Source organism: Lynx rufus, unplaced genomic scaffold, assembly GCF_022079265.1.
Source record: "Lynx rufus isolate CCGP_SWC_20201006 ecotype Redwood Valley unplaced genomic scaffold, mLynRuf1.p SCAF_15, whole genome shotgun sequence".
Lineage (NCBI taxonomy): Eukaryota > Metazoa > Chordata > Mammalia > Carnivora > Felidae > Lynx > Lynx rufus.
In genome coordinates, this window is record NW_025814829.1 from 62,109,415 (window position 1) to 62,129,884 (window position 20,470).

Sequence of the window (20,470 nt, forward strand, 5' to 3'; positions counted from 1 at the left end):
GTTTCTCACAATTGTACATACTTCGTATGTAATTTAAAAAATGTTTTTAATAAAACAAATTCCTGCCCACAGGGCTATTGTGAGGACGAATGAGACAATTCAACTAAAAGTGCTTTAGCCAGTATCTGACTCATACTTAGTATTCCATAAATATTATTACTACTGTCATAGCTCACCTCTTACTAATGACAATAATTGGTTAAGAACTAATTTAGACTTGTTGACAGGGAGGTAGAAAGAGAACAGAACAAAGGCTATGAACCGCCACAGGCACGATTTTGAAGCAGGGAATTGCACACGAACTGAAAAAAAAAATCCACAAGACTGAGAACTTGACTTTCTAAAACTTTTGGAATATACTGCCAACGGGTCTTTAAATAAGAGAACTGAAGTACACGTTATTTATTGGAATCTAACTTTATATTAAATAAAATATCACTCGGCCATCAAAAAGAACGAAACCTTGCCATTTGCAATGACGTGGATGGAGCCAGAATGTATTCTGCTAAGCGAAATGAGTCAATCAGAGAAAGACAAACACCATGGGATTTCACTCATATGTGGAATTTAAGAAACAAAACAGATGAACATATGGGAAGGGGGGGGGAAGAGAAGAGAGGGAAACAAACGACAAGAGACTCTTAATGAAAGAAAACAAACTGAGAGTTGATGGAGGGAGGTGGGTGGGGGTGGGCTAGATGGGAGATGGGTATTTCTTTTTAATTTTTTTTTTAACGTTTATTCATTTTTTGAGAGACAGAGAGAGACAGAGTGTGAGTGGGGGAGGGGCAGAGAGAGAGAGACAGAGAATCCGAAGCAGGCTGCAGGCTCCAGGCTCCGACAGCACAGAGCCCGACTTGGGGCTCAAACCCACAAACCGTGGGATCTTCACCTGAGCCAAAGTCAGGTGCCCAACTGACTGAGCCACCCAGGAGCCCTGATGGGGGATGGGTATTAAGGAGGACACGTGTTGTGATGAGCACTGGGGTATTGTATGTAAGTGATGAATCACTGAATTCTACTCCTGAAACCAATGTTGCACTGTACGTTGGAACTACCATTTAAGTTAAAAAAAAATACATATATCATGAAAAAGTGGGAGTTATTCTAGGAATTCAAGGACAATTTAACATTAGCAAATCTATCAACATAACTTATTACATTAACCAATTAAAACATAAAAAAATAGATTCTAAAAAATTACTTCATAAACCCCAAAAAGTCAAAAACCAAAGTATAATGAGAATGGAAGAAAATTTCCAAAGTATGAAAGAGTATCTATCATACACCAAGAGCAAATACCATATTAAATGTAGAAATATTAACTGCATTTCAGATAAAGTAAGGAATAAGATATTATTACGGTTAACGTTGTTTTGGAGGATTAATCAATGCAATAAGAGTATAAATTATATAAATAATACAAAAGAGACAAAATTATATTCACTGAAGATGATTCAATTGATCATCTATAAAAACAATTACAACTTACCATTACCAGTCCATTAAGGTGACTAAATACAAAATAAATATACAATTCGCTACATTTATTTTACACTAGTAATTACTAGTTTGAGATTCAAATGAAAAAAATAAGTCCCATTTACTACAATGATTCCTGATTACAAGATTCCCAGCAATAAATTTAATAAGAATATACTTATATAAATAGGATATAAAATGTTACTGAAGTATAAAGATCTGAAGAAATAGAGAAACATTTGGTTAGTACACAATTTACCTGTGAGATAGATTCGCTTTCTTTAGTTGATAGGAAGTCTTCAATTGGTAATAGTGTTAATGCTCTTTCTAAAATTCTTCTGACTGTTGTCTTTCCTCCACCTGTTGGGCCTACCAACATCACACCAACACGAGTCTAAAACAAAATTGCAAATTTATGATTTAATTTTGGTTTACTGATGGTTCAGCTAAATTGAAATCTGAAGGTTCTTATTTACAAATACATCTTGATATCCACAAACCCTTCCTTCAAATTATTGTTCAATCTCTTGTAATCTGTGTTCTGTTTTCATTGACTAGGTTAATGTCAAAATGTACAGAGATCTAATTTTCAAATTCAAAGCATAACTGTCAATTCTTATTTTTGACACTTTGTCTCACTTTCCTATTCTCCTTTATTTCTGTACCTTTCTCGAAGATTGGTTTCTGTAATATGTTTTCTCTCAGCTTTCCTCTTCTGAATTTTTTCTCTTTTGAGTTTTGAATGCCATTTCCGTGTTAGTCTTCCCTAATTCATCCTTCTCTCTCTCTATATATCTCTCTCTCCTACATTGGCTTTATCCTGTCTCATCAATTTGAATATCTCTAACTACCACCTGAGTTCTAATGACTTCCTAACGTACGCATTTCTTCCAGTCTCTGGTTCTGTGTGCCTGAGTGAAATTTTGGTAGTTTACTGTATATTTCCATCTGGATATCTCACAAGATTTTCAGAGTCAACATAATCTACTCTACACCTTCTTTTCACACTTGTCACTTCTCTTAATTCCTGATCTAGTAAATAAAATCACTAGCTATACATTGTCCAAAGTCCCTCAGCTCTTATAAAACCTGCTTGATTCCATCTTCTTCTCCAACCCGATCACAATTGCTGTTATGGAGTGAAAGTCTGTGAATGTCTGTGTCTCCCTCAAATTCAAATGTTGAAGCCCACATCCAATGCGATAATGTTGGAAGTGGGGCCTCTGGTAGGTAATTAGGTTTAGATGAGGTCACGAGGGTGGGTCTGTGATGGGATTAGTGTCCTTAGAAAGAGAAGCAGAGAGACCAGTTCCGGATCTCTCCACTATGTGAGGACGAAGTGAGAAGGTGGCCACCTGCAAGCCAGAAGAGGGCTCTCACCAGAAACCAAGCCTGCTAACACTTCTATCTTAAACTTTCCAGCCTCTAGAACTGTGAGAAATAAATGTGGCTTAAACCGCCCGGTCTATGGTATTTTGTCATATCCTCCCAGATGGACTAAGCCAAGGGGGAAAGGGTCAGATGGTGAAGCTCGCCCTCTTCTAGACTACTGTAATAGTAGTAAAGGAAGGATTATTATTATTTTTTTTTTAATTTTTTTTTCAACATTTATTTATTTTTGGGACAGAGAGAGACAGAGCATGAACGGGGGAGGGGCAGAGAGAGAGGGAGACACAGAATCGGAAACAGGCTCCAGGCTCCGAGCCGTCAGCCCAGATCCCGACGCGGGGCTCGAACTCACGGACCGCGAGATCGTGACCTGGCTGAAGTCGGATGCTTAACCGACTGCGCCACCCAGGCGCCCCAAGGAAGGATTATTTTTAATAACGCATCACACACATACATTAAAATTCAAATATGGATGAAGCTAAAACATTTTTTCCCTTCCATTCCAATCTCTTTATCCTCATGGAGGAAAATAAATACCAGACAACTTAAAAATGGAAAGTGCAAATATCAGAAACTTTTAGAAAAAATTATAGAAAATATCTTTATGAAATAGGATAGAAAAGATTTCTAAAAATTCAGAAAAACACAAACCATAACAACAAATCAATAGACTTTACTGCATTAACAACAACGTCTCCTGCACAACTGAACTCTAGGAACATTTCTGAAAACCCAAGACTTGGAGAATTTATTTGCAACACATATAAACAATTAAGAAATAGGATATAAAATGCATAATGAAAAGCCTACACGTTTGGTAAGAAAAAGACAAAAAATTTGGGGCGCCTGGGTGGCGCAGTCGGTTAAGCGTCCGACTTCAGCCAGGTCACGATCTCGCGGTCTGTGAGTTCGAGCCCCGCGTCGGGCTCTGGGCTGATGGCTCAGAGCCTGGAGCCTGTTTCCAATTCTGTGTCTCCCTCTCTCTCTGCCCCTCCCCCGTTCATGCTCTGTCTCTCTCTGTCGCAAAAATAAATAATAAAACGTCGAAAAAAAAAAAATTTAAAAAAGAAAAAGACAAAAAATTCAACTGAGAAATGAGTATATTACATAATCTGGCAATTCACAGGACACTCAAATGGCAAGTAAATATAGACAAAGGCATACAGTTTTACCAGTCATCAATGAAATGCATCACCGTTTCCAAATGGTTCATTCACAGGGATAGGAAATTCAAAGAAGGTGTAGTTATGGAAGGCCACATTTATACCACATTTGTGGGGTTTTTTACAATTATGTATTAAGGGGATGAAGGTGAAGAAAATGAATCTGTTCAAAGTTAAAGTGAGGGCTGAATAACCACATGTGGGTAAATAAATGAGTAAGCTACTTTACTCTGAAGAACATTAGACTAGTTCTCTTTTATCGTTATCCTGGTTTTCTCCTTGATCAGACCTATTATAATTCAGGAGCAAAGAAGTGCCAACATGCCATTCTACACTTACCTGAAGTTGATTATAAAACTGTATGGTTTTCTCGTTCTGAGCTGGCCACTGATGGAAACCCAACTGTTGTGTTGCAATAGATACTACTTTCTAAAAGGAAATAAATACGTTTAAAATGCATTGCAAATTGAACCCTTAATACATAATCCTATAAAATCTCTCTTAACCAGGTACTGAATACTGCACTTTAAGATAGTAGTTCTTAATTTCTTAGTTCCTCAACCTGATTATTACTTTCCCCCCAAACTACGATACACACAAAATTTTATGTTGACAGATCCCTGGTAGCAGATTCATAGACCTTCCCTCAACTTAGGAATTTATTCTTTAGGATGTATTTAAGAACTACCTGTTACCATAGTACGATTGTCTAATTATCCTACACTAAAAGAAAATTTAAGAGTCTCTATCTTTGTGTAATTCCAATCACCATTAAGGTAGATTTTCAGCTCTGTAACAAGTATTTTAATGTTTCCATGTTCAGAATATTCTAGGATAGTAAGTACAATTTGTTAAGATTGAAGACTTGATGTGGTTATATATTAAAACATCCAGAAGTGGCTGCAGCTTGGAAAGATGCTTAATATTATAACACAGGAATTATGAGGGCAGCCAGGTTTCCTTCCAAAGTGGGGTCAATACTATTGGTAATTGTCGACAGAAAAAAGCGGGATTTATCCTTTTTCTCACTGACCTCTCCCAGTCCATTTCCCATTCCTTGCATTCCCACAGTGGGACAAGGGAGCAGCTGAACGAGACCCAGAACACTCAGCAGGGGCTGTACAAATAGAGAAAAAGTAGTTCCTATGGCAAGGCCCCTGGGGGTAGGAAATCAGCTGAGAGCAATCTCTTTTAAATGGAGTTGATGAGACACCCACTTAAGGCGTGTACTTGGAGCAATTTTAGATGCAGGGGCTAGGAGTCCTCTGCCACGGATAATACAAACCTAGACATCTCCCTGGATGTAAGCAAACAGGCCCGCAGGAGTGCACTAGGGATAGCATGGCTAGCACAGAAGATCAGCAGAGATGGGACAGTCAAAGAAGAGATATTTGGACAGGTAATCCTAGTTGGCTAAAGGTTTTCACAGAAGGTTTTAACATAAAATCATAATCGTACTGTCAAGTATTTATGGCTGTAAACGATGTTCCGTAGAGTCAACCGGATGACAAACTATATATAGGTTATCGCAGGATATGGTTTCAGTAATTCTCTGTTAATCCCTTGGTTGCTCTGAGTTAATGACCCTCCCCCACCCACGCTGTTAGATACTGTCAGCGACAGAAACGTGAACAAGTTGGATATATTCCAATCGCCCATCGCATGCAATTCGGATTCTTGTATCTCAAATGAACAGGAAGTATAAACAGCACGCCTACAGAATATTTATTTAGTAACATATATTCCTGTTGTGGATACGCTATATGACCGATCATTGTGTAAACCATCCAAAATACACCATTAAATAAAAGACTGGATTATTCGAAATTTAATATTAAAATGATAACTTTAAATCGTGATCTTTGTGCTATTTCTTGAGCCATATATTGCTATTTGGTAACACTTTATTTAACAGTTATTTATTTATTTATTTATTTATTTAACAGTTGAGAGCCTGCATATTTAGCAATATAAAAATTGTATGAAGGGGAAAGTAGCAGAATACACTGATAGGTTTTACAGAAAACTTTTCTATAAGCTCAGGCTGCAAAAAACTGTAAAACTGATGAAAACGTGAATATATAATGAAGTTAAAAAGTCACATCATCGATGTGCATGTAGAAATGCTACTATGATGGCCACGCTCTTTGTTTTAGCTGTGACTTGAGAAATGTTAAGGGTAACACATAACTGGAGGAAGGAGAGGAAGGAATCTGTGGGTCCTGTCGGGTTGGGATGAAAAATGCTTATATAAGACAGAGAAAGCAAGACTTGTCAACTAACATCTTCCTTCCTTTGTTCTAGCAAAGTGCAAATTCTCAAAATGTAAATGTAGATATTCAAAATACAGGCAATAGCTTAGGTGCAAATATCCACTGTGCTTCCCCTGGAAACCATGCAGAGCACCACAGAGAGATATACATAGAATTGATATCAAACTGCATTTTTATGAAAATAAGAACACAAAAAAATACGTACAAGATCTAAAACTCATGTGAGTGCTGTGAGAATAGGTAAGCTTATTCAGCTTACTTAGCTTAGAGTTTGAACCTACAATTTGGTAGTCTGGAAAAGTCCAACTCGTTTAATCATGTGGAAGAGAGAATCTGACAGGGTAAGTCTCCTTGCTATCAACTTAGAGAACTAAAAATAAATGATTACATATTAAAAGGGTTAACAGAATATGAAACTTCCTAACTAGAGAATTTAAAGTGAGGTTTAGAATATCAAAGACAAAATGAAAGTTTTAAAAACTCCCAGAGAGACTTCCAGGGAAGTTGGCAGAGTAGGAGGACCCTGGGCTCACCTCATCCCGCGGATACAATGGCTACAAGGAGACAGTGCTAACATCCGCGTAAATGACCCAGAAAATGACCCGAAGACCGGCAGGACAGACTCCCCACGGCTAAACATAGACCAGAGGCCACAATGAAGAGCGCAGGAAGGGCAGAGATGGAGTTGGGAACCGAACTGACCTGTGACACTGTCCGTGGGAGGGAGGGACCTGTGGACATGGAGACAGAAGAGGAGCAGACCCCACCCCGGGCACCCCAGACATAGGGGTGCTGCATGGGGAAGACAAATCCCCGTAACATTTGGCTTTGAAAACCAGAGGGGCCTAACTTCAAGAGTTCTTACTATCAGTGGGGCTTAACACCTGGAACTTTAAATATCAGCAGCTCGGACAGGAAGTTGAGTCCTTGCCCTTAAAGACACAGCACAACAAACGGCCCCTCTGAGACACAGCAAAAAAAAAAAAAGCAGCAGTTTGAAAAACACGTGGGGTACACAGGAAGAGGCTTACTTGCTCATCTCGGAACGCGTGCTAGAGGAGCGGGGATCTTCGGAGACTTGTCCAACAACAAAGGAGCTGGCGGGCACCATTTCCCTCCCTCGTCCCCTGGCCTAGGTACACAGACACCTGCAGGAACCAGTGCAGGGGGGCACTCTCCAGCCGGCCTGCTAACAGTGTGCTCCACCCCGTGTTCTCCTGCAGACACGCCACCGCTGGCCAGGCCTCAGCTCTGGGTCCCACACGCACCCACGCAAACCTTGCTAACTCCTCCCACCCCGCCCCTGCACCTTCTCCTGCAGACCTGCCCCCTCCAACACACCCTCGGCAGAAGCCTATCCAATGTGGGACCACAAGCATGGCAGGGTACAAACTGTTCCAACAGCGACCAGCACCACTCTGAAGTGACTCCTGCCCCAGGGGAAGGGTAGGATAACCACACGTAAGAGTTTGACTCTGGCCCCACCCAACACAGGGAATATGTCCTGTAGTCTGATGCCACCAAAGCTCTGGCAAATGCCAGGCCTGGCCCGACTTGAGCCCAGGGAGCTCCAGACTGGCCCACTAACAACACAAGGACCTTGCCCACAAGAGGCAAAGGGAGACACTGCAGACGACTGGACTGAAGGCAAAGGCGGCTGAGCCACAACAGTAGGACACACGCATCACACAAAAGAGATGCCCCTGAAGTGCCAAGTTCTAGTGAACAGAACAGAGGGCACCATAGGACTTCTTTGTAAGACCACTGCTTTCAAGAGCAAGAGATGTAGATGACTTTCCTAACACATAAAAACGGACACAGAGAGACAAAATGAGACAGGGGCATATGTTCTAACTGAAGGGACAGGAAAAAATTCACATCAAGAGATCTAAACAAAACAAAGATAAGTCATATGCCTGATGGAGGATCTAAAGTAACAGTCATTAGATACTCACTGGACTTGAGAAGAGGGTGGAGGACCTCAGTGAGACCATCACAGAGAGAAAACAAAAAAAGAACCCATCAGAGATGAAGAACTCAATAACTGACATTTAAAATACACAAGAGGGAATCAACAGCAGACTAGAGGAAGCAGAAGAATGGACCAGCAACTTGGAGGACAGAGTAATGGAAAGCAATTGAGCTGAACGGAGAGAAAAAAGGGAATAATAAAGACTGAGAACAGGTTAAGAGAATTCAGCAACACCTTCAAGTGTAATAACATTCGCATTATAGGGATCCGAAAAGGAGAAGAGAGAAAAAAGGGGGCAGAACATTTATTTGAAGAAATAATGCCAAAAACTTCCCAAATCTGGGGAAAGAAACAGAAATTCAGATCTAGGAGGCACAGAGAACCCCCAAAAAATCAACCCAAGGAGGTCCACAAAAAGACACATAGTAATTAAAATGGCAAAAAGTGGTGATAAAGAGAGAATTTTAAAAGCAGCAAGAGAAAAGAAAACAGTTACATACAAGAGAAACCCCATATGGTATCAGCTGATTGTGCAGCAGAAACTTGGCAGGCCAGAGGGAGCAGAATGGTATATTCAAGGTGCTTAAAGGAAAACACCTACAGCCAAGAACACTCTATTCAGCAAGGCTGTCCTTCAGAACAGAAGGAGAGACAGAGTTTCCCAGACAAATTTCAAGGAATTCATGACCACCAAACAGCCCTATAAGAAATGATACAGGAGATTCTTTGAGTGAAAAGGAAAGATCATAAGCAGAAGAAAGAATAGCAGGAAGCATAAAAGAGGTAAAACTACATGTATCCATAAAAATCAGTCAAGGGATTCACAAAATAAAAGGATATACAGTATGACACCATATACCTAAAATGTGGGGGGGAGAGGGGGATTTAAGAATGCACTCAAGGGGCACGTGGGTGGCTCAGTCAATTGAGCGTCCGACTTTGGCTCAGGTCACGATCTCGCGGCTCGTGAGTTCGAGCCCCGCGTTGGGCTCTGTGCTGACAGCTTAGAGCCTGGAGCTTGCTTTGGATTCTGGGTCTCCCTCTCTCTCTCGGCCCCTTCCTCGCTCATGCTGTCTCTCTCTGTCTCTCAAAAATAAATAAACATTAAAAAAATTTTTTAAAAAGAATGCATTCAATATATGGAATTATTGAGTTCCTATACTCACCCCTAAAATTAATACAACACTGTATGTTAACTACATCAGAATTAAAATTTTAAAAATAAAGAAATTAAACAAAAAACAAAAAAACCCTACAAGAAACAATAAGTCTGGACGAGGATGTGGAGAAAAAGGAATCTTTGTGCACTGTTGGTGGGAATGCAAATTGGTGCAGCCACTGTGGGAAACGGTATGGAGGTTCCTCAAAATAAATAAGTAAATAAATAAAATTATCATATGACCCAATAATTCCACAGTATTTACCTAAACAATATGAAAACAGTAATTTGAAAAGATGTATGTACCCCCATGTTTACTGCAGCATTATTTACAATAGCCAAGATATGGAAGGAGCCCAAGTGTCACTGGTAAATAAACGGATAAAGAGGATGTGGTATAATACGCAATGGAATATTATTCAGCCATAAAAAGAATGAAACCTTGCCATTTGCAACAATAGGGATGGGACTAGAGGGTATTATGCTAAGCAAAATAAGTCAGTCAAGGAAAGACAAATACCATATGATTTCACTCATCTGTGGAATTTAAGAAGACATCAATACATATACCACTTATATCTTCAAACTACGTAAGACCAGCAATTGATGGAAAGGCCGGGAAAAAAACATGTATCAACAATTGTAGTTAAGATCTTAATAGGCCCCTTCCAGAAACTGATGGATCGATAAAAATGAAAGAGATATCAAAGGGACAGAATAGTGTACATATATAACATTACATCCAATGGGCACAGAATACATATTGTTTTAAGCACACATGAATCACTTACAAAACAATACCATTAGGGGAGGTCGAAAAGCTCAAAGAAGGTTATCTCAAAGGGATAAATACATACGGGACAGCATATTGTCCCCAGTCAAAACTAACCATGAATGGAGATTAATAATAAAAGGGTAGTTTAGATTCTCCGAATTTGGAAAAACAAACAAACAAACAAACAAACAAACCCTGGGCGACAAAAAGTCATAAAGGCAATTAAGAAACCTTTCTAGAGAAATGCTAATTAAAACACTACATGTGAAAACTTGTGGGAGACAGCCAAAAGAATATATAGAGGAAAACTCAGATCTTTAAATACTTGAGGAGGAAACACAGGTAAATAAACTAAGCATTAAACTCAAGAAACTAGGAAAAAGGAGAACAAGTCCAATGAAATAAAGGAATATGTAAATAGTGAAGGAAAGAAATCAACCAAATAGACAAAAAAAAAAAAAAAAAAAAAAGGGAAAATAATCAAAACCAAAAGTTAGCTCTTTGGAAAACTAACTATTGGCAGACCTCAAGAAAGAATGATCAGTAATGAGAAAAAGAAATAACTGTAGCAGAGACTGAAAACTGATGAGAATGGGAGAAATAAGTTAATACATTTAGAAACACAGAAATGTTATATACAAAATAGGGAACGTGATCGCTAAGTAACAAAAAGTTAAAATAGTAGTCAAAGCTGCTCCTTCCCACCCCTACGAAACCCAGATCCAAATACTTCCATAGTGAGTTTGACCAAAAATCTATGCAATAGTTCATCTCAATCTCATGCAAGTTTTTTTCAGAAAACAAAAGAACATCTGTCGTTCAGCCTATTTTGAGGAGCTAGTAATAATCTTGGTTCTTTTTTAAAAAAAATTTTTTTTTCAATGTTTATTTATTTTTGGGACAGAGAGAGACAGAGCGTGAACGGGGGAGGGGCAGAGAGAGAGGGAGACACAGAATCGGAAACAGGCTCCAGGCTCTGAGCCATCAGCCCAGAGCCCGACGCGGGGCTCGAACTCACGGACCGCGAGATCGTGACCTGAGCTGAAGTCGGACGCTTAACCGACTGCGCCACCCAGGCGCCCCAATAATCTTGGTTCTAAAAACAGATAAGGATAGTTCATGGGTAAGTGTACATGTGGAAATCCTAAATAAGACATTAACTAACTTCCTCTCGGTGTGTTAAAAATCACATGGCGATAAAGCATGGAGTATCCCAGGAATGTGGGAGTGATTTCACACCGGAAAAGTATCATAAGAAGAACAGGAGACCCAAGGACCGGAGGGAGGAGGTCCCACTGTCTGTATGATGGGAATCCCCAAGAGGACACACAAAATCAGAGCTAATTTTGGACGAATAAGAGAATTCAGCAACGTGGTCATATTCGAGAGGAGCTTCGAATCAAAGGCATTTCAATACACCTGTAATAAACCTCTAGGAGTATCATAAAAATATGACACCACTTTCACCAAAAGCTCTACGACATCGGGAAGCAGCTGAGTGTCACTAGGCCGTGCCGCAGTGACACAGCTGAGAAGAGTGGGAGGGATGAAGCCAGGGGCCTGGGGAGCACAGGAAGTTCACGGGTGCCTTTCCCGCAGAGTCACAGACATCACTTCTAATTTACAAAGATTAAAAAAAAAAAGAAAAAGGCAGGTAATACTGTTGTGTAAATTTGGGCAAAGAGACAACAGAAAGGGGAGAAGAGACACGGACTAATTTTCCTCATTGTTCATATCAGGGAACTAACAGACAATACCCAAGTAAGTAGGAAATTATGGGTATTACTTTAAAAATGTACAAAGTTACCCTTAGAGTAAAATATTAACCTGCAGGAACATCAGCAGAATAAAACAAAAGTTAAAAAACCACTTCACTCGGTGGAAATTATAGTTTGAAAGAAAAACAGTCCAAAAGTATACCAGGCAAACAAAAAATGGAGTAACAGTCTGACCAAAGTGGAATTCAAGCCAAAAAGCAGTAGCCAAGAAATGCAAAAGCACTGTATATTATTAAAGGGCACAACTCACACAATGACTCGGTATTGATGTTTGTATATCAAACAACATACTAACAACTAGGAGAAGGCAGAGATCCTAGGAGTAAACATTCATGTGCTAGCAGGAGACATCCCCTCACTTCTCTGGGCCCAAGGAAAACAAGCGCACAGGTACACGTCTGGCCATAAGGACGCAGAACATAATCAAGAAGACAGAGAAAATGGGGTTGAGGGTTCAGAGAAGGTACTTTTGTTCTGCCCGACAGCCTGCGGGGACAGGAAGCCACCACACCAGCGCCCCCAGGGACAGGAGCCCAGGGAGTGGGAGTCGGGAGCAGGTGCGAGCTCCTGGTAGGTCTTTCCCACCACCCAGGGCCTTCTCCCCATGCACAGCTTAGGTAGGACCCACGTGGAACTTTCCAAGGCCCTGCTGTGCGTGGTGTGAACTGACCAACCCCGGCTTAGCCTGGAGCCCCCAAAGCACGCCACCCACGGACCCTGATGAAGGCACGTGCGGGGGGCCTGGATGCTCTCTGCCTGCACCCTGCCCTGAGGGGCCCTGGAGGCCTGTCCAGAGTACTTCCCGCAATAAGCATCTTGATTTCAGTGTCTCTCGTGGTCTCTTGCTGACCGTGGCTCACCCTCCCACATCCTGCGCTCCACTTAACAAACGCTAATTTAAGAGTCGTAACAAATGGAGATAAACTGAACTCTGTCTATATCTGCAGCCGATAAGAGAATATATCGTTTTCCATGTGCATAGGGAATATTCATAAAAATTACCTATATGTTAGGCCATTAAAAAGTCTAAATTAAACTCTTAAGGAAAAATAACAAAGACAATATTCCCTGAACATAATTCAGTAAGTAATTCAGTAAGTAGCTGGCAACAGAATCAGAAAATAAAAAGATTCTTTACCTGGAAATTAAAAGCATGAAAAAACTCTGTTTTAAAAGAACACTTAGGAGGGGGCACTGGGTGGCTCAGTCTGTTGAGCATCTGGCTTCGGCTCAGGTCACGATCTCACGATTCGTGAATTCGAGCCCCATATTGGGCTCTGTGCTGACAGCTCAGAGCCTGGAGCCTGCTTCTGATTCTGTGTCTCCTTCTGTCTCTGCCCCTCCCCCTGCTCACATCTGTCTCTGTCTCTCTCTCTCAAAAATAAATAAACATTAAAAAAATTATATATAAAAAAAGGAATACTTAGGGGAAAAAAGGAAGAGTTAGCTATCGAATTTCTAGAGAAAAAATGCTTGGGAAAACCCTACCTACCTGAACGTAAGCATACGTAACTAAAGCAGTGCTTGGATGAAGTTATATAGTTTTATGAACTTACATTAGTAAAAAAATAAACTACATGGATTAGACATGTTCCTCAAGCAGCTGGACAGAGAAAAACAACACAAAACCCAGAGGAATAAAGGAAGATACTTAAAAAATATTAATATGGGTATTGAAAGACTGGAAATCAAAAAGAGGTATTAAATAAATAAAAGGCTGGTTTTTTTGAAGAAAGCAATTAGATAAACTTCTAGGCAATCTATGTAATGGAGAAAACGCAAGTTAAGAAAACAAGAAATGACCAGGCAAATGACGTCTGAAATTGGAAACTGAAAGGATATCAAGGTAGGGGTTTGCTCAAATCCACATGGGGCGTTCTAACACTTGAATGAAATGAGAATGTTGTCTAGTTTAACGAAACTGACCCAGGAGGGACATGAAATCTAACTAGACCAGAACCATGAAAGAACTATCCTGTCATAAAACTCCTGGTCCACATGGTTTTCAAGGAACATGCTCCCAAATACATAACCTAATGAACGAGCTTTTTTGCGAAGTGCTTCATGTGGCCTACAAATAATACGTATTCTGCGCCTGTTGGGAATGAAGTTACATATATAGCTTATGCCTGTATTTAAAGAACAGATCATTATGAAGGTGTTTCAACTATAAGCTACTGAAACCATGTATTTTTTTTTAATATGAAATTTATTGTCAATTGGTTTCCATACAACACCCAGTGCTCATCCCAACAGGTGCCCATGTATTTTAAAATAAACTTTACACAGTCTTTTTGAAAACTGGGCAGGGTCCCAGGGAAAGGAATCTGTGGGTTTGATGGCCTGACACCTGATAAAAGCCCGGGAAAAGCCAGAGAACTGGGAGAAATCCAGGACAGAAAGAACGGCAGAAGGACAAAGGATGGGAGATCCTGGAAAGGTGGCCCGGTTTGGCCAGACCGTGGAGGCATCGTGAGAATATACGTCAGGGTAACTGATTTTGGGTTTCGTCCAACAGTGGCTTTGTTGATGTGATCAAACATATGTTTCTGGAAAGCACTGCTGGCGGCCACCGGTCCCAGATGAGGCCAGGGGGTAGCGGGAGGCTGGCTCCCAGCACGAGAGCTGTCGAGGTCCCACCCACACGAAGGCAATGACCGTAAGGCCGCAGGTGTAAGAGGGAAAACAGAGGGCTCTACAATCATTAACACCTAATCTTTCACGATCACAAACTATTTGCATGTTAAAGTCTTTTTTCATAATTCTGACCTAATTTGATTCTGAAAGCACCCCTTTACAGGAGGAAGAGAAAACATTATCACTCCCATTGGAAAGATGGGAAAACGGGAAACCAAATAGAGAGCGCCTTCTTCGCTTGAAGCTTCGTCGAGGCCGTGTCTCTCCCAAAGGGAAAATATACGTGCAAGTATTTTTATCCCCCCCGATTATAACAAGAATAGACTATTTCAGGAAGAACTGTACTATTTTTAACTTACATTACGCTTTTTATCCTAATTACTATTCCACATCTAAACCACTTGTGACGGTTTCCAAAAGTCTTACTACCTCCAATGCTCCAGGAAAAATGTCTGCCATGATCTTTTCAAAAAGTGGGACGTCTTCAGGGAGAAATTTTGGTAAACTAGCTTCTCTTACAGCCTCGGTAAGGATCAGACTTTCATCCGTTTCAGAAAGCTCGCTATTGGTGTTACTTCGGGGGGTGGGGGGAAGAAAAGACATACGAAGAACAAGTTAGCAAGTACGCTCTGCTGACATTAAAGGCCATCCTTAGTCTTTTTCAGAGGTGGCCATCCCACATCCTTTCCCCCTCTCCTTCACTGCAGAGCAGCCACGTGGTGTGGGTGAGGCTAATCTGGTCCCCAGATCCAGAGACGGACCGTGGCTGGTCTCGAACAATCAGGATAATGCCACTCCCGAGTCACTGATTCAGGGATGGGCATTGTATCAGTAAGGTGTTTCAGCTGCCAACAACAGAAATTCATGTGGGCTGATATGAAATGGAAAGTAACATGATGATTTATTAAAAATCTCTAGGTGGGCCAGAGAAGTCGGCTCGCAGGCTATATAGCTGGGAACAGTGGCCAAGACTATGCTACAGAACCGGTTCTGTGAACACCTGACAGCTAACGTAACAGGTCCAGAGGCCCTGCGTGTAAACGCCACTCATGCTGTGACCAGGACTGCTGGCTGCACCTGCTGCTTCTGGCCACTGGCTGTCACCCTTGCCTGAACGCCCTCTGTGCAGATCCAATTTCTTTTCCCACTAGCTTCAGGTTCAGACTGTAGTTTAACTGTCTCTGGTTTGCCCAGGCTGTATGTTTAAGTCATGATTATAAGGGAGTTTTGAAAGGCAAGAATGGGGGTGCCTGGGTGGCGCAGTCGGTTAAGCGTCCGACTTCAGCCAGGTCACGATCTCGCGGTCCGTGAGTTCGAGCCCCGCGTCAGGCTCTGTGCTGGCGGCTCGGAGCCTGGAGCCTGTTTCCGATTCTGTGTCTCCCTCTCTCTCTGCCCCTCCCCCGTTCATGCTCTCTCTCTGTCTCAAAAATAAATAAACTTAAAAAAAAAAAATTTAAGAAAAAAAAAAGAAAGACAAGAATGGGGCCTAACAAATGTTCCTTAAAGGAATGTGATCCCAGCTCTGGTCAGGGGCAGTCAGGAGGACACAGTGATTCCAATGCCCTGTGCGTTCAGAGTGGTTCGGGACTCGGTTCAGTGGGGCGGATGGCTCCGGGGATCCTTCCAAACCACCAGAAAGGAAGCCGACCAAGCCAGGACGCGCAGGGCTGCAGTGCTGACAACATCACAGAGAAATAAAGCCGAAACCTGCATCCAAGTCATCAGACCCCGCCCTCCTCTGCATTTTCTGATTGAAACAGTAAATTCCTCCTACTGTTTAAGCCAGCTTCAGTTTTCTGTTATTTACCACAAAGGGCTCCAGATGTAAAAGCTATCACATAATATGTTGTCCCATAACAACATTTTACACACTTATCCCTTTACCACATATTCTTATATATTAAACCGGCAACCGAAAGAAATAACTGCATGTGGTGGGATACAATTGTAGAGAGGCAAAGGAAGAAAAGTTTTCTGTGCAAAAGTGTCCTTCTCCTCTCCTGTCGACGGCTGGTCCAGAAATTCTTCATCAGGATGGTGGTAATTTTTAAGTCTTCGATCCTTAGTAAAGATACGTAATAGCTAACATTTATTAGGTACTTTTTACTGGGCACTTTTTTTTTTTTTTAAACTTTAGTTTTGAGAGACTGCAAGTGGGGCAGGGGCAGACAGAGAGGGAGACACAGAATCTGAAGCAGGCTCCAGGCTCCAAGCTGTCAGCACAGAGCCTGATACAGGGCTCTGTACCTCAAGATCATACTCACGGACCTCGAGACCATAAGCTGAGCCAAAGTCCGACACTTAACCGACTGAGCCACCCAGGCGCCGCTTCAAGATTTTTATGTTTCTTTTTCTGAGAACTGTCCTTGGCCCTACAATGTCTTCCCTGCATTTTCTAGGCAGTCCTCACGCGTCATGGGGATGACCTATCCCACCGTGACAGGAAATGCGAACACCTTTCTTCCAGTTTATCTTCTGTCTTCTGACCTTACCGTGTTTTTCGACCATCATCAATCATTCTTCACCTTTATGGCTTCTGGATTTTGAGTCTTAGTTTTAAAGGTCTTCTCTAGTTGCAGGATATAAAGGGCATTTTGTTTCTTCAAATACTTGCATGTTTTTAGTGTTTTGGTCCTTTTATCCGGGAAAATGACGTTGGCTGCGGCTCCAACTCGGTCTTATGCACGTGGCAGTCTAGTTCCCCATCAGCACTCACTGGAGGTCTGTTCTTGCCTCACAACTGATGACAGAATACATGCCCAGTCGTGAGGTCCCACCTCTGGGCTTGCTCTCCTGACCCGATGGCTCGCCTCTCTGTCCATAAGCCAGCACCACGGTGCCGGGACCAGTGAGACTCCATAATACGTCTCAATACTTCCGGGGATGTTTCTCCTTCACTGCTCTCACTTTTAAACTCATTTTTCTAGCTAGTCTTTATTGTTGGTCTACGTGAACTTTAGAATCAGCCCACCTAAAAACAAATAATACCTTTAGGTATATTCACTGGGCTGTGTTTCTATCTATAAATGAACATTTAGAGTCTTTAAATCTTTATGATGCTAAGCCCTTTAAGATGTTATAATATTACATACCTGGTATATTATTTCATTTATTCACATTTTCATTTGTGTCCTTTACGAATGTTTTCTTCGTGTGGGTTGTACACATTTTTCATATAGGCATATTCATATAGGTTTTTTACATTTCTCATTTTAAATGAGGCCTTTTATTCCAGTGTATCTTTTAGGTTTATTTATTTTGAGACAGAGAGCGTGTGTGAGCATGTGCACAAGTGGGGAGGGGCAGAGAGAGAGGAGAACAGAAGATCCCAAGCAGGCTCTGAACCATTAGCACGGAGCCTGATGTGGGGCTTGAACCCACGAACCACAAGATCATAACCTGAGCTGAAGCCGGGCACTTAGCTGACTGAGCCACCCAGGCGCCCCAGTGTATCTTTTATTATATAAAGCTAAGATACAGTTTTGTTTTTTTTTTTTTAAAGAATAGGTCCTTTTGTGGAAAAATACCCAGGGATTTTGTGCATTTTCTTCTTCTTTCACATTCTTAAACATTCTTCACCTCTACCATATTTTTATCTCTACTTAAACATCCTGAGAGCTCCCTGTTTTATCTTGACATCATGACTTAGATTTTTACAAATTATTTTACCCGTGTCATGTAACTCTCTTTGACCTAACACTCAATCAAAATTCAACTCACCGTTTAAACTCCCATTTCTTCTTTCCAGCTGCTATTAAAACTGTCTTTAGAGACCTCAAGCCAAAATCATAATGATCCTATAAAGCATTAAAATATTTGAGTTATTAAAGTGTCTCAGGGAAAAAACGGAACTTGGAAATAAATGGGTCTCCGACACAGTCAACTCCCTCTTCACGTACACCGTGGAGACAGACCACGATGCAACTCAAGAAAGCCTCCATTTTGCTTCCAATCCCCTCGCTTCCCTCCCAAACTGGTGCCCCAAGCCTCCTTTTTTTTTTTTTTTTAAAGTTTATTTATTTGAGAGAGCGTGCGCGCGCGAGTGCGCATGAGCAGGGGGAGGGGCAGAGAAAGAGGGAGACAGAGAGTCCCACTCAGGCTCGGTGCAGAGCCTGATGTCGGGCTCGACCTCACGAATTGTGAGATCGTGACCTGAGCTGAAATCGAGAGCTGGACGCTTCGACCGACTGAGCCCCCCAGGAGGACCCTCGAAGCCTCCTTCTAAAAAGAAAGTTGGCTGTCCCTGTCCCAACCATGTTGGGTTACAGACAAGTACTCTTCACGCTGGCGTATCCCAGGACAATCATTCTCAAAACATGGCGCTCAGATGAGCAGCATCAGGCACTCTTAGGAACTTGTCAGAAACACAAAGTCTCAAGCACCACCCCAGACAAGCGGAAAGCTGGTGGGAGAAGTCCAGTAACTGGTGTTTTAACCAGTCCTCCCAAGTGTTTCGAAGCACAATGAGGTGTGACAGTCACCGCTACATCTGTCAGCTTCCTGGTATGGAGGGAGCAGCCCATCATGTAAAAGAACAGATGCTTTGTGACTGTCTCCAGGGCCCAGAGGAAAGGCTTAGAGCCCTGCCTGACTTTACACATCACCTCACATCCGCACTGGCTCACGAACCCGATGCGCTAACAGGATTCCAGCTCCATTATTTCCCCAGGCCATCCCTGGTCCGATGCCCCAAGAGTCTCATTTGAAGTTTCACAGAATCACTTCTATTTTGAGAAAAGCAGTTTGTTACCTGTTGTGAGAGTTGTTTGTTAGCTAATTCGTAAATGCTAACCAGCTTTCCAGAGAGGGATTTTGCAGATTTGAAACCGGATGAAAACAGCATTATTTCAGTAATCATTTGATAATGGGGAGCCATCATCGCCACCGGGCGAAACAGAGATTTTAAGTTATCTGGGAGTTCTACTCGACCTTTGTACCTTAAGCGGGTAAGAAAAACAAAGAAACAAAAAAACCAGACCATTTTTCAGTTTTTCTAACGAGGAACCACACAATATAGTTTCCCCCCAAATAATCCAGTTAGCTTTCTACTAGTTTGTCACATTAAGTTTATTTTTGAGAGAGAGAGGTGAGGGGGAGGCAGGGAAGGAGGGGCAGAGAGAGACGGAAACACAGAATCCAAAGCAGGCTCCAAGGCTCTGAGCTGTCAGCACAGAGCCCGACACGGGGCTCGAACTCAAGAACCGTGAGATCATGACCTGAGCTGAAGTGGGACACTTAACCAACTGAGCCACCCAGGCGCCCTGTGTGACCTTTACCTGAAAACAAGTTTGCAAGACAGTTTCTATTGTAGTTTTCATCTCAAGAGCTTCCTCCTTCACTGTCCTTTCTTCCCGTGCCTCCTCCCACAGGGCCCCCCATCCCCTCATCAGATGGGACCATCCATATTCCCTCTATTCCCTCGAGCCCTCCCAGCCTCCGCTCCTTGTAACCACCATATTCTACTCCCTCTGCTACTCTCTGTTTGTTTTCTGTCTTCTTTGTGACAAACTGCTGACCTTTGCCTTTCTCCCTGGCTATTCATGAAGTGAAAAATCCCTCAGTCAGAAACGTCCACGTGGATAATTCCGGAGCCACGGCTGTTTAAGACACGTGGGGGTAGAGAGATTCGGGCGTTGGCGAGGGGATGGCAGATTACAGTGTCAGACAACTGTGTCATGGCTAAGATTTAAGAAAAGATTTTGACCTGTCTCCAACCGCCAGCACAGGTTAACCGATACTTACTCAGGATTCACGGTGACAAATACCGCACAAGACATATGGATACGAATGTCTTTTCCTTCCAGTACAAACCTAGAAGACATTGGAAAGGGGTTCAGAATGA

The 20,470-nt window shown here is 41.9% G+C and overlaps 1 protein-coding gene across 1 annotated transcript in view; it reads right to left on the reverse strand.

Moving 5' to 3' along the window:
* The window catches only part of DNAH14 (dynein axonemal heavy chain 14), a 312,531-nt gene that overhangs the window by 167,182 nt on the left and 124,879 nt on the right, over positions 1-20,470 (reverse strand). The window contains 6 exon segments of the mRNA XM_047076479.1: positions 1,742-1,876; positions 4,374-4,463; positions 15,019-15,202; positions 18,349-18,425; positions 19,379-19,565; positions 20,371-20,439. Coding sequence (XP_046932435.1) covers positions 1,742-1,876; positions 4,374-4,463; positions 15,019-15,202; positions 18,349-18,425; positions 19,379-19,565; positions 20,371-20,439 — 742 coding nt within the window.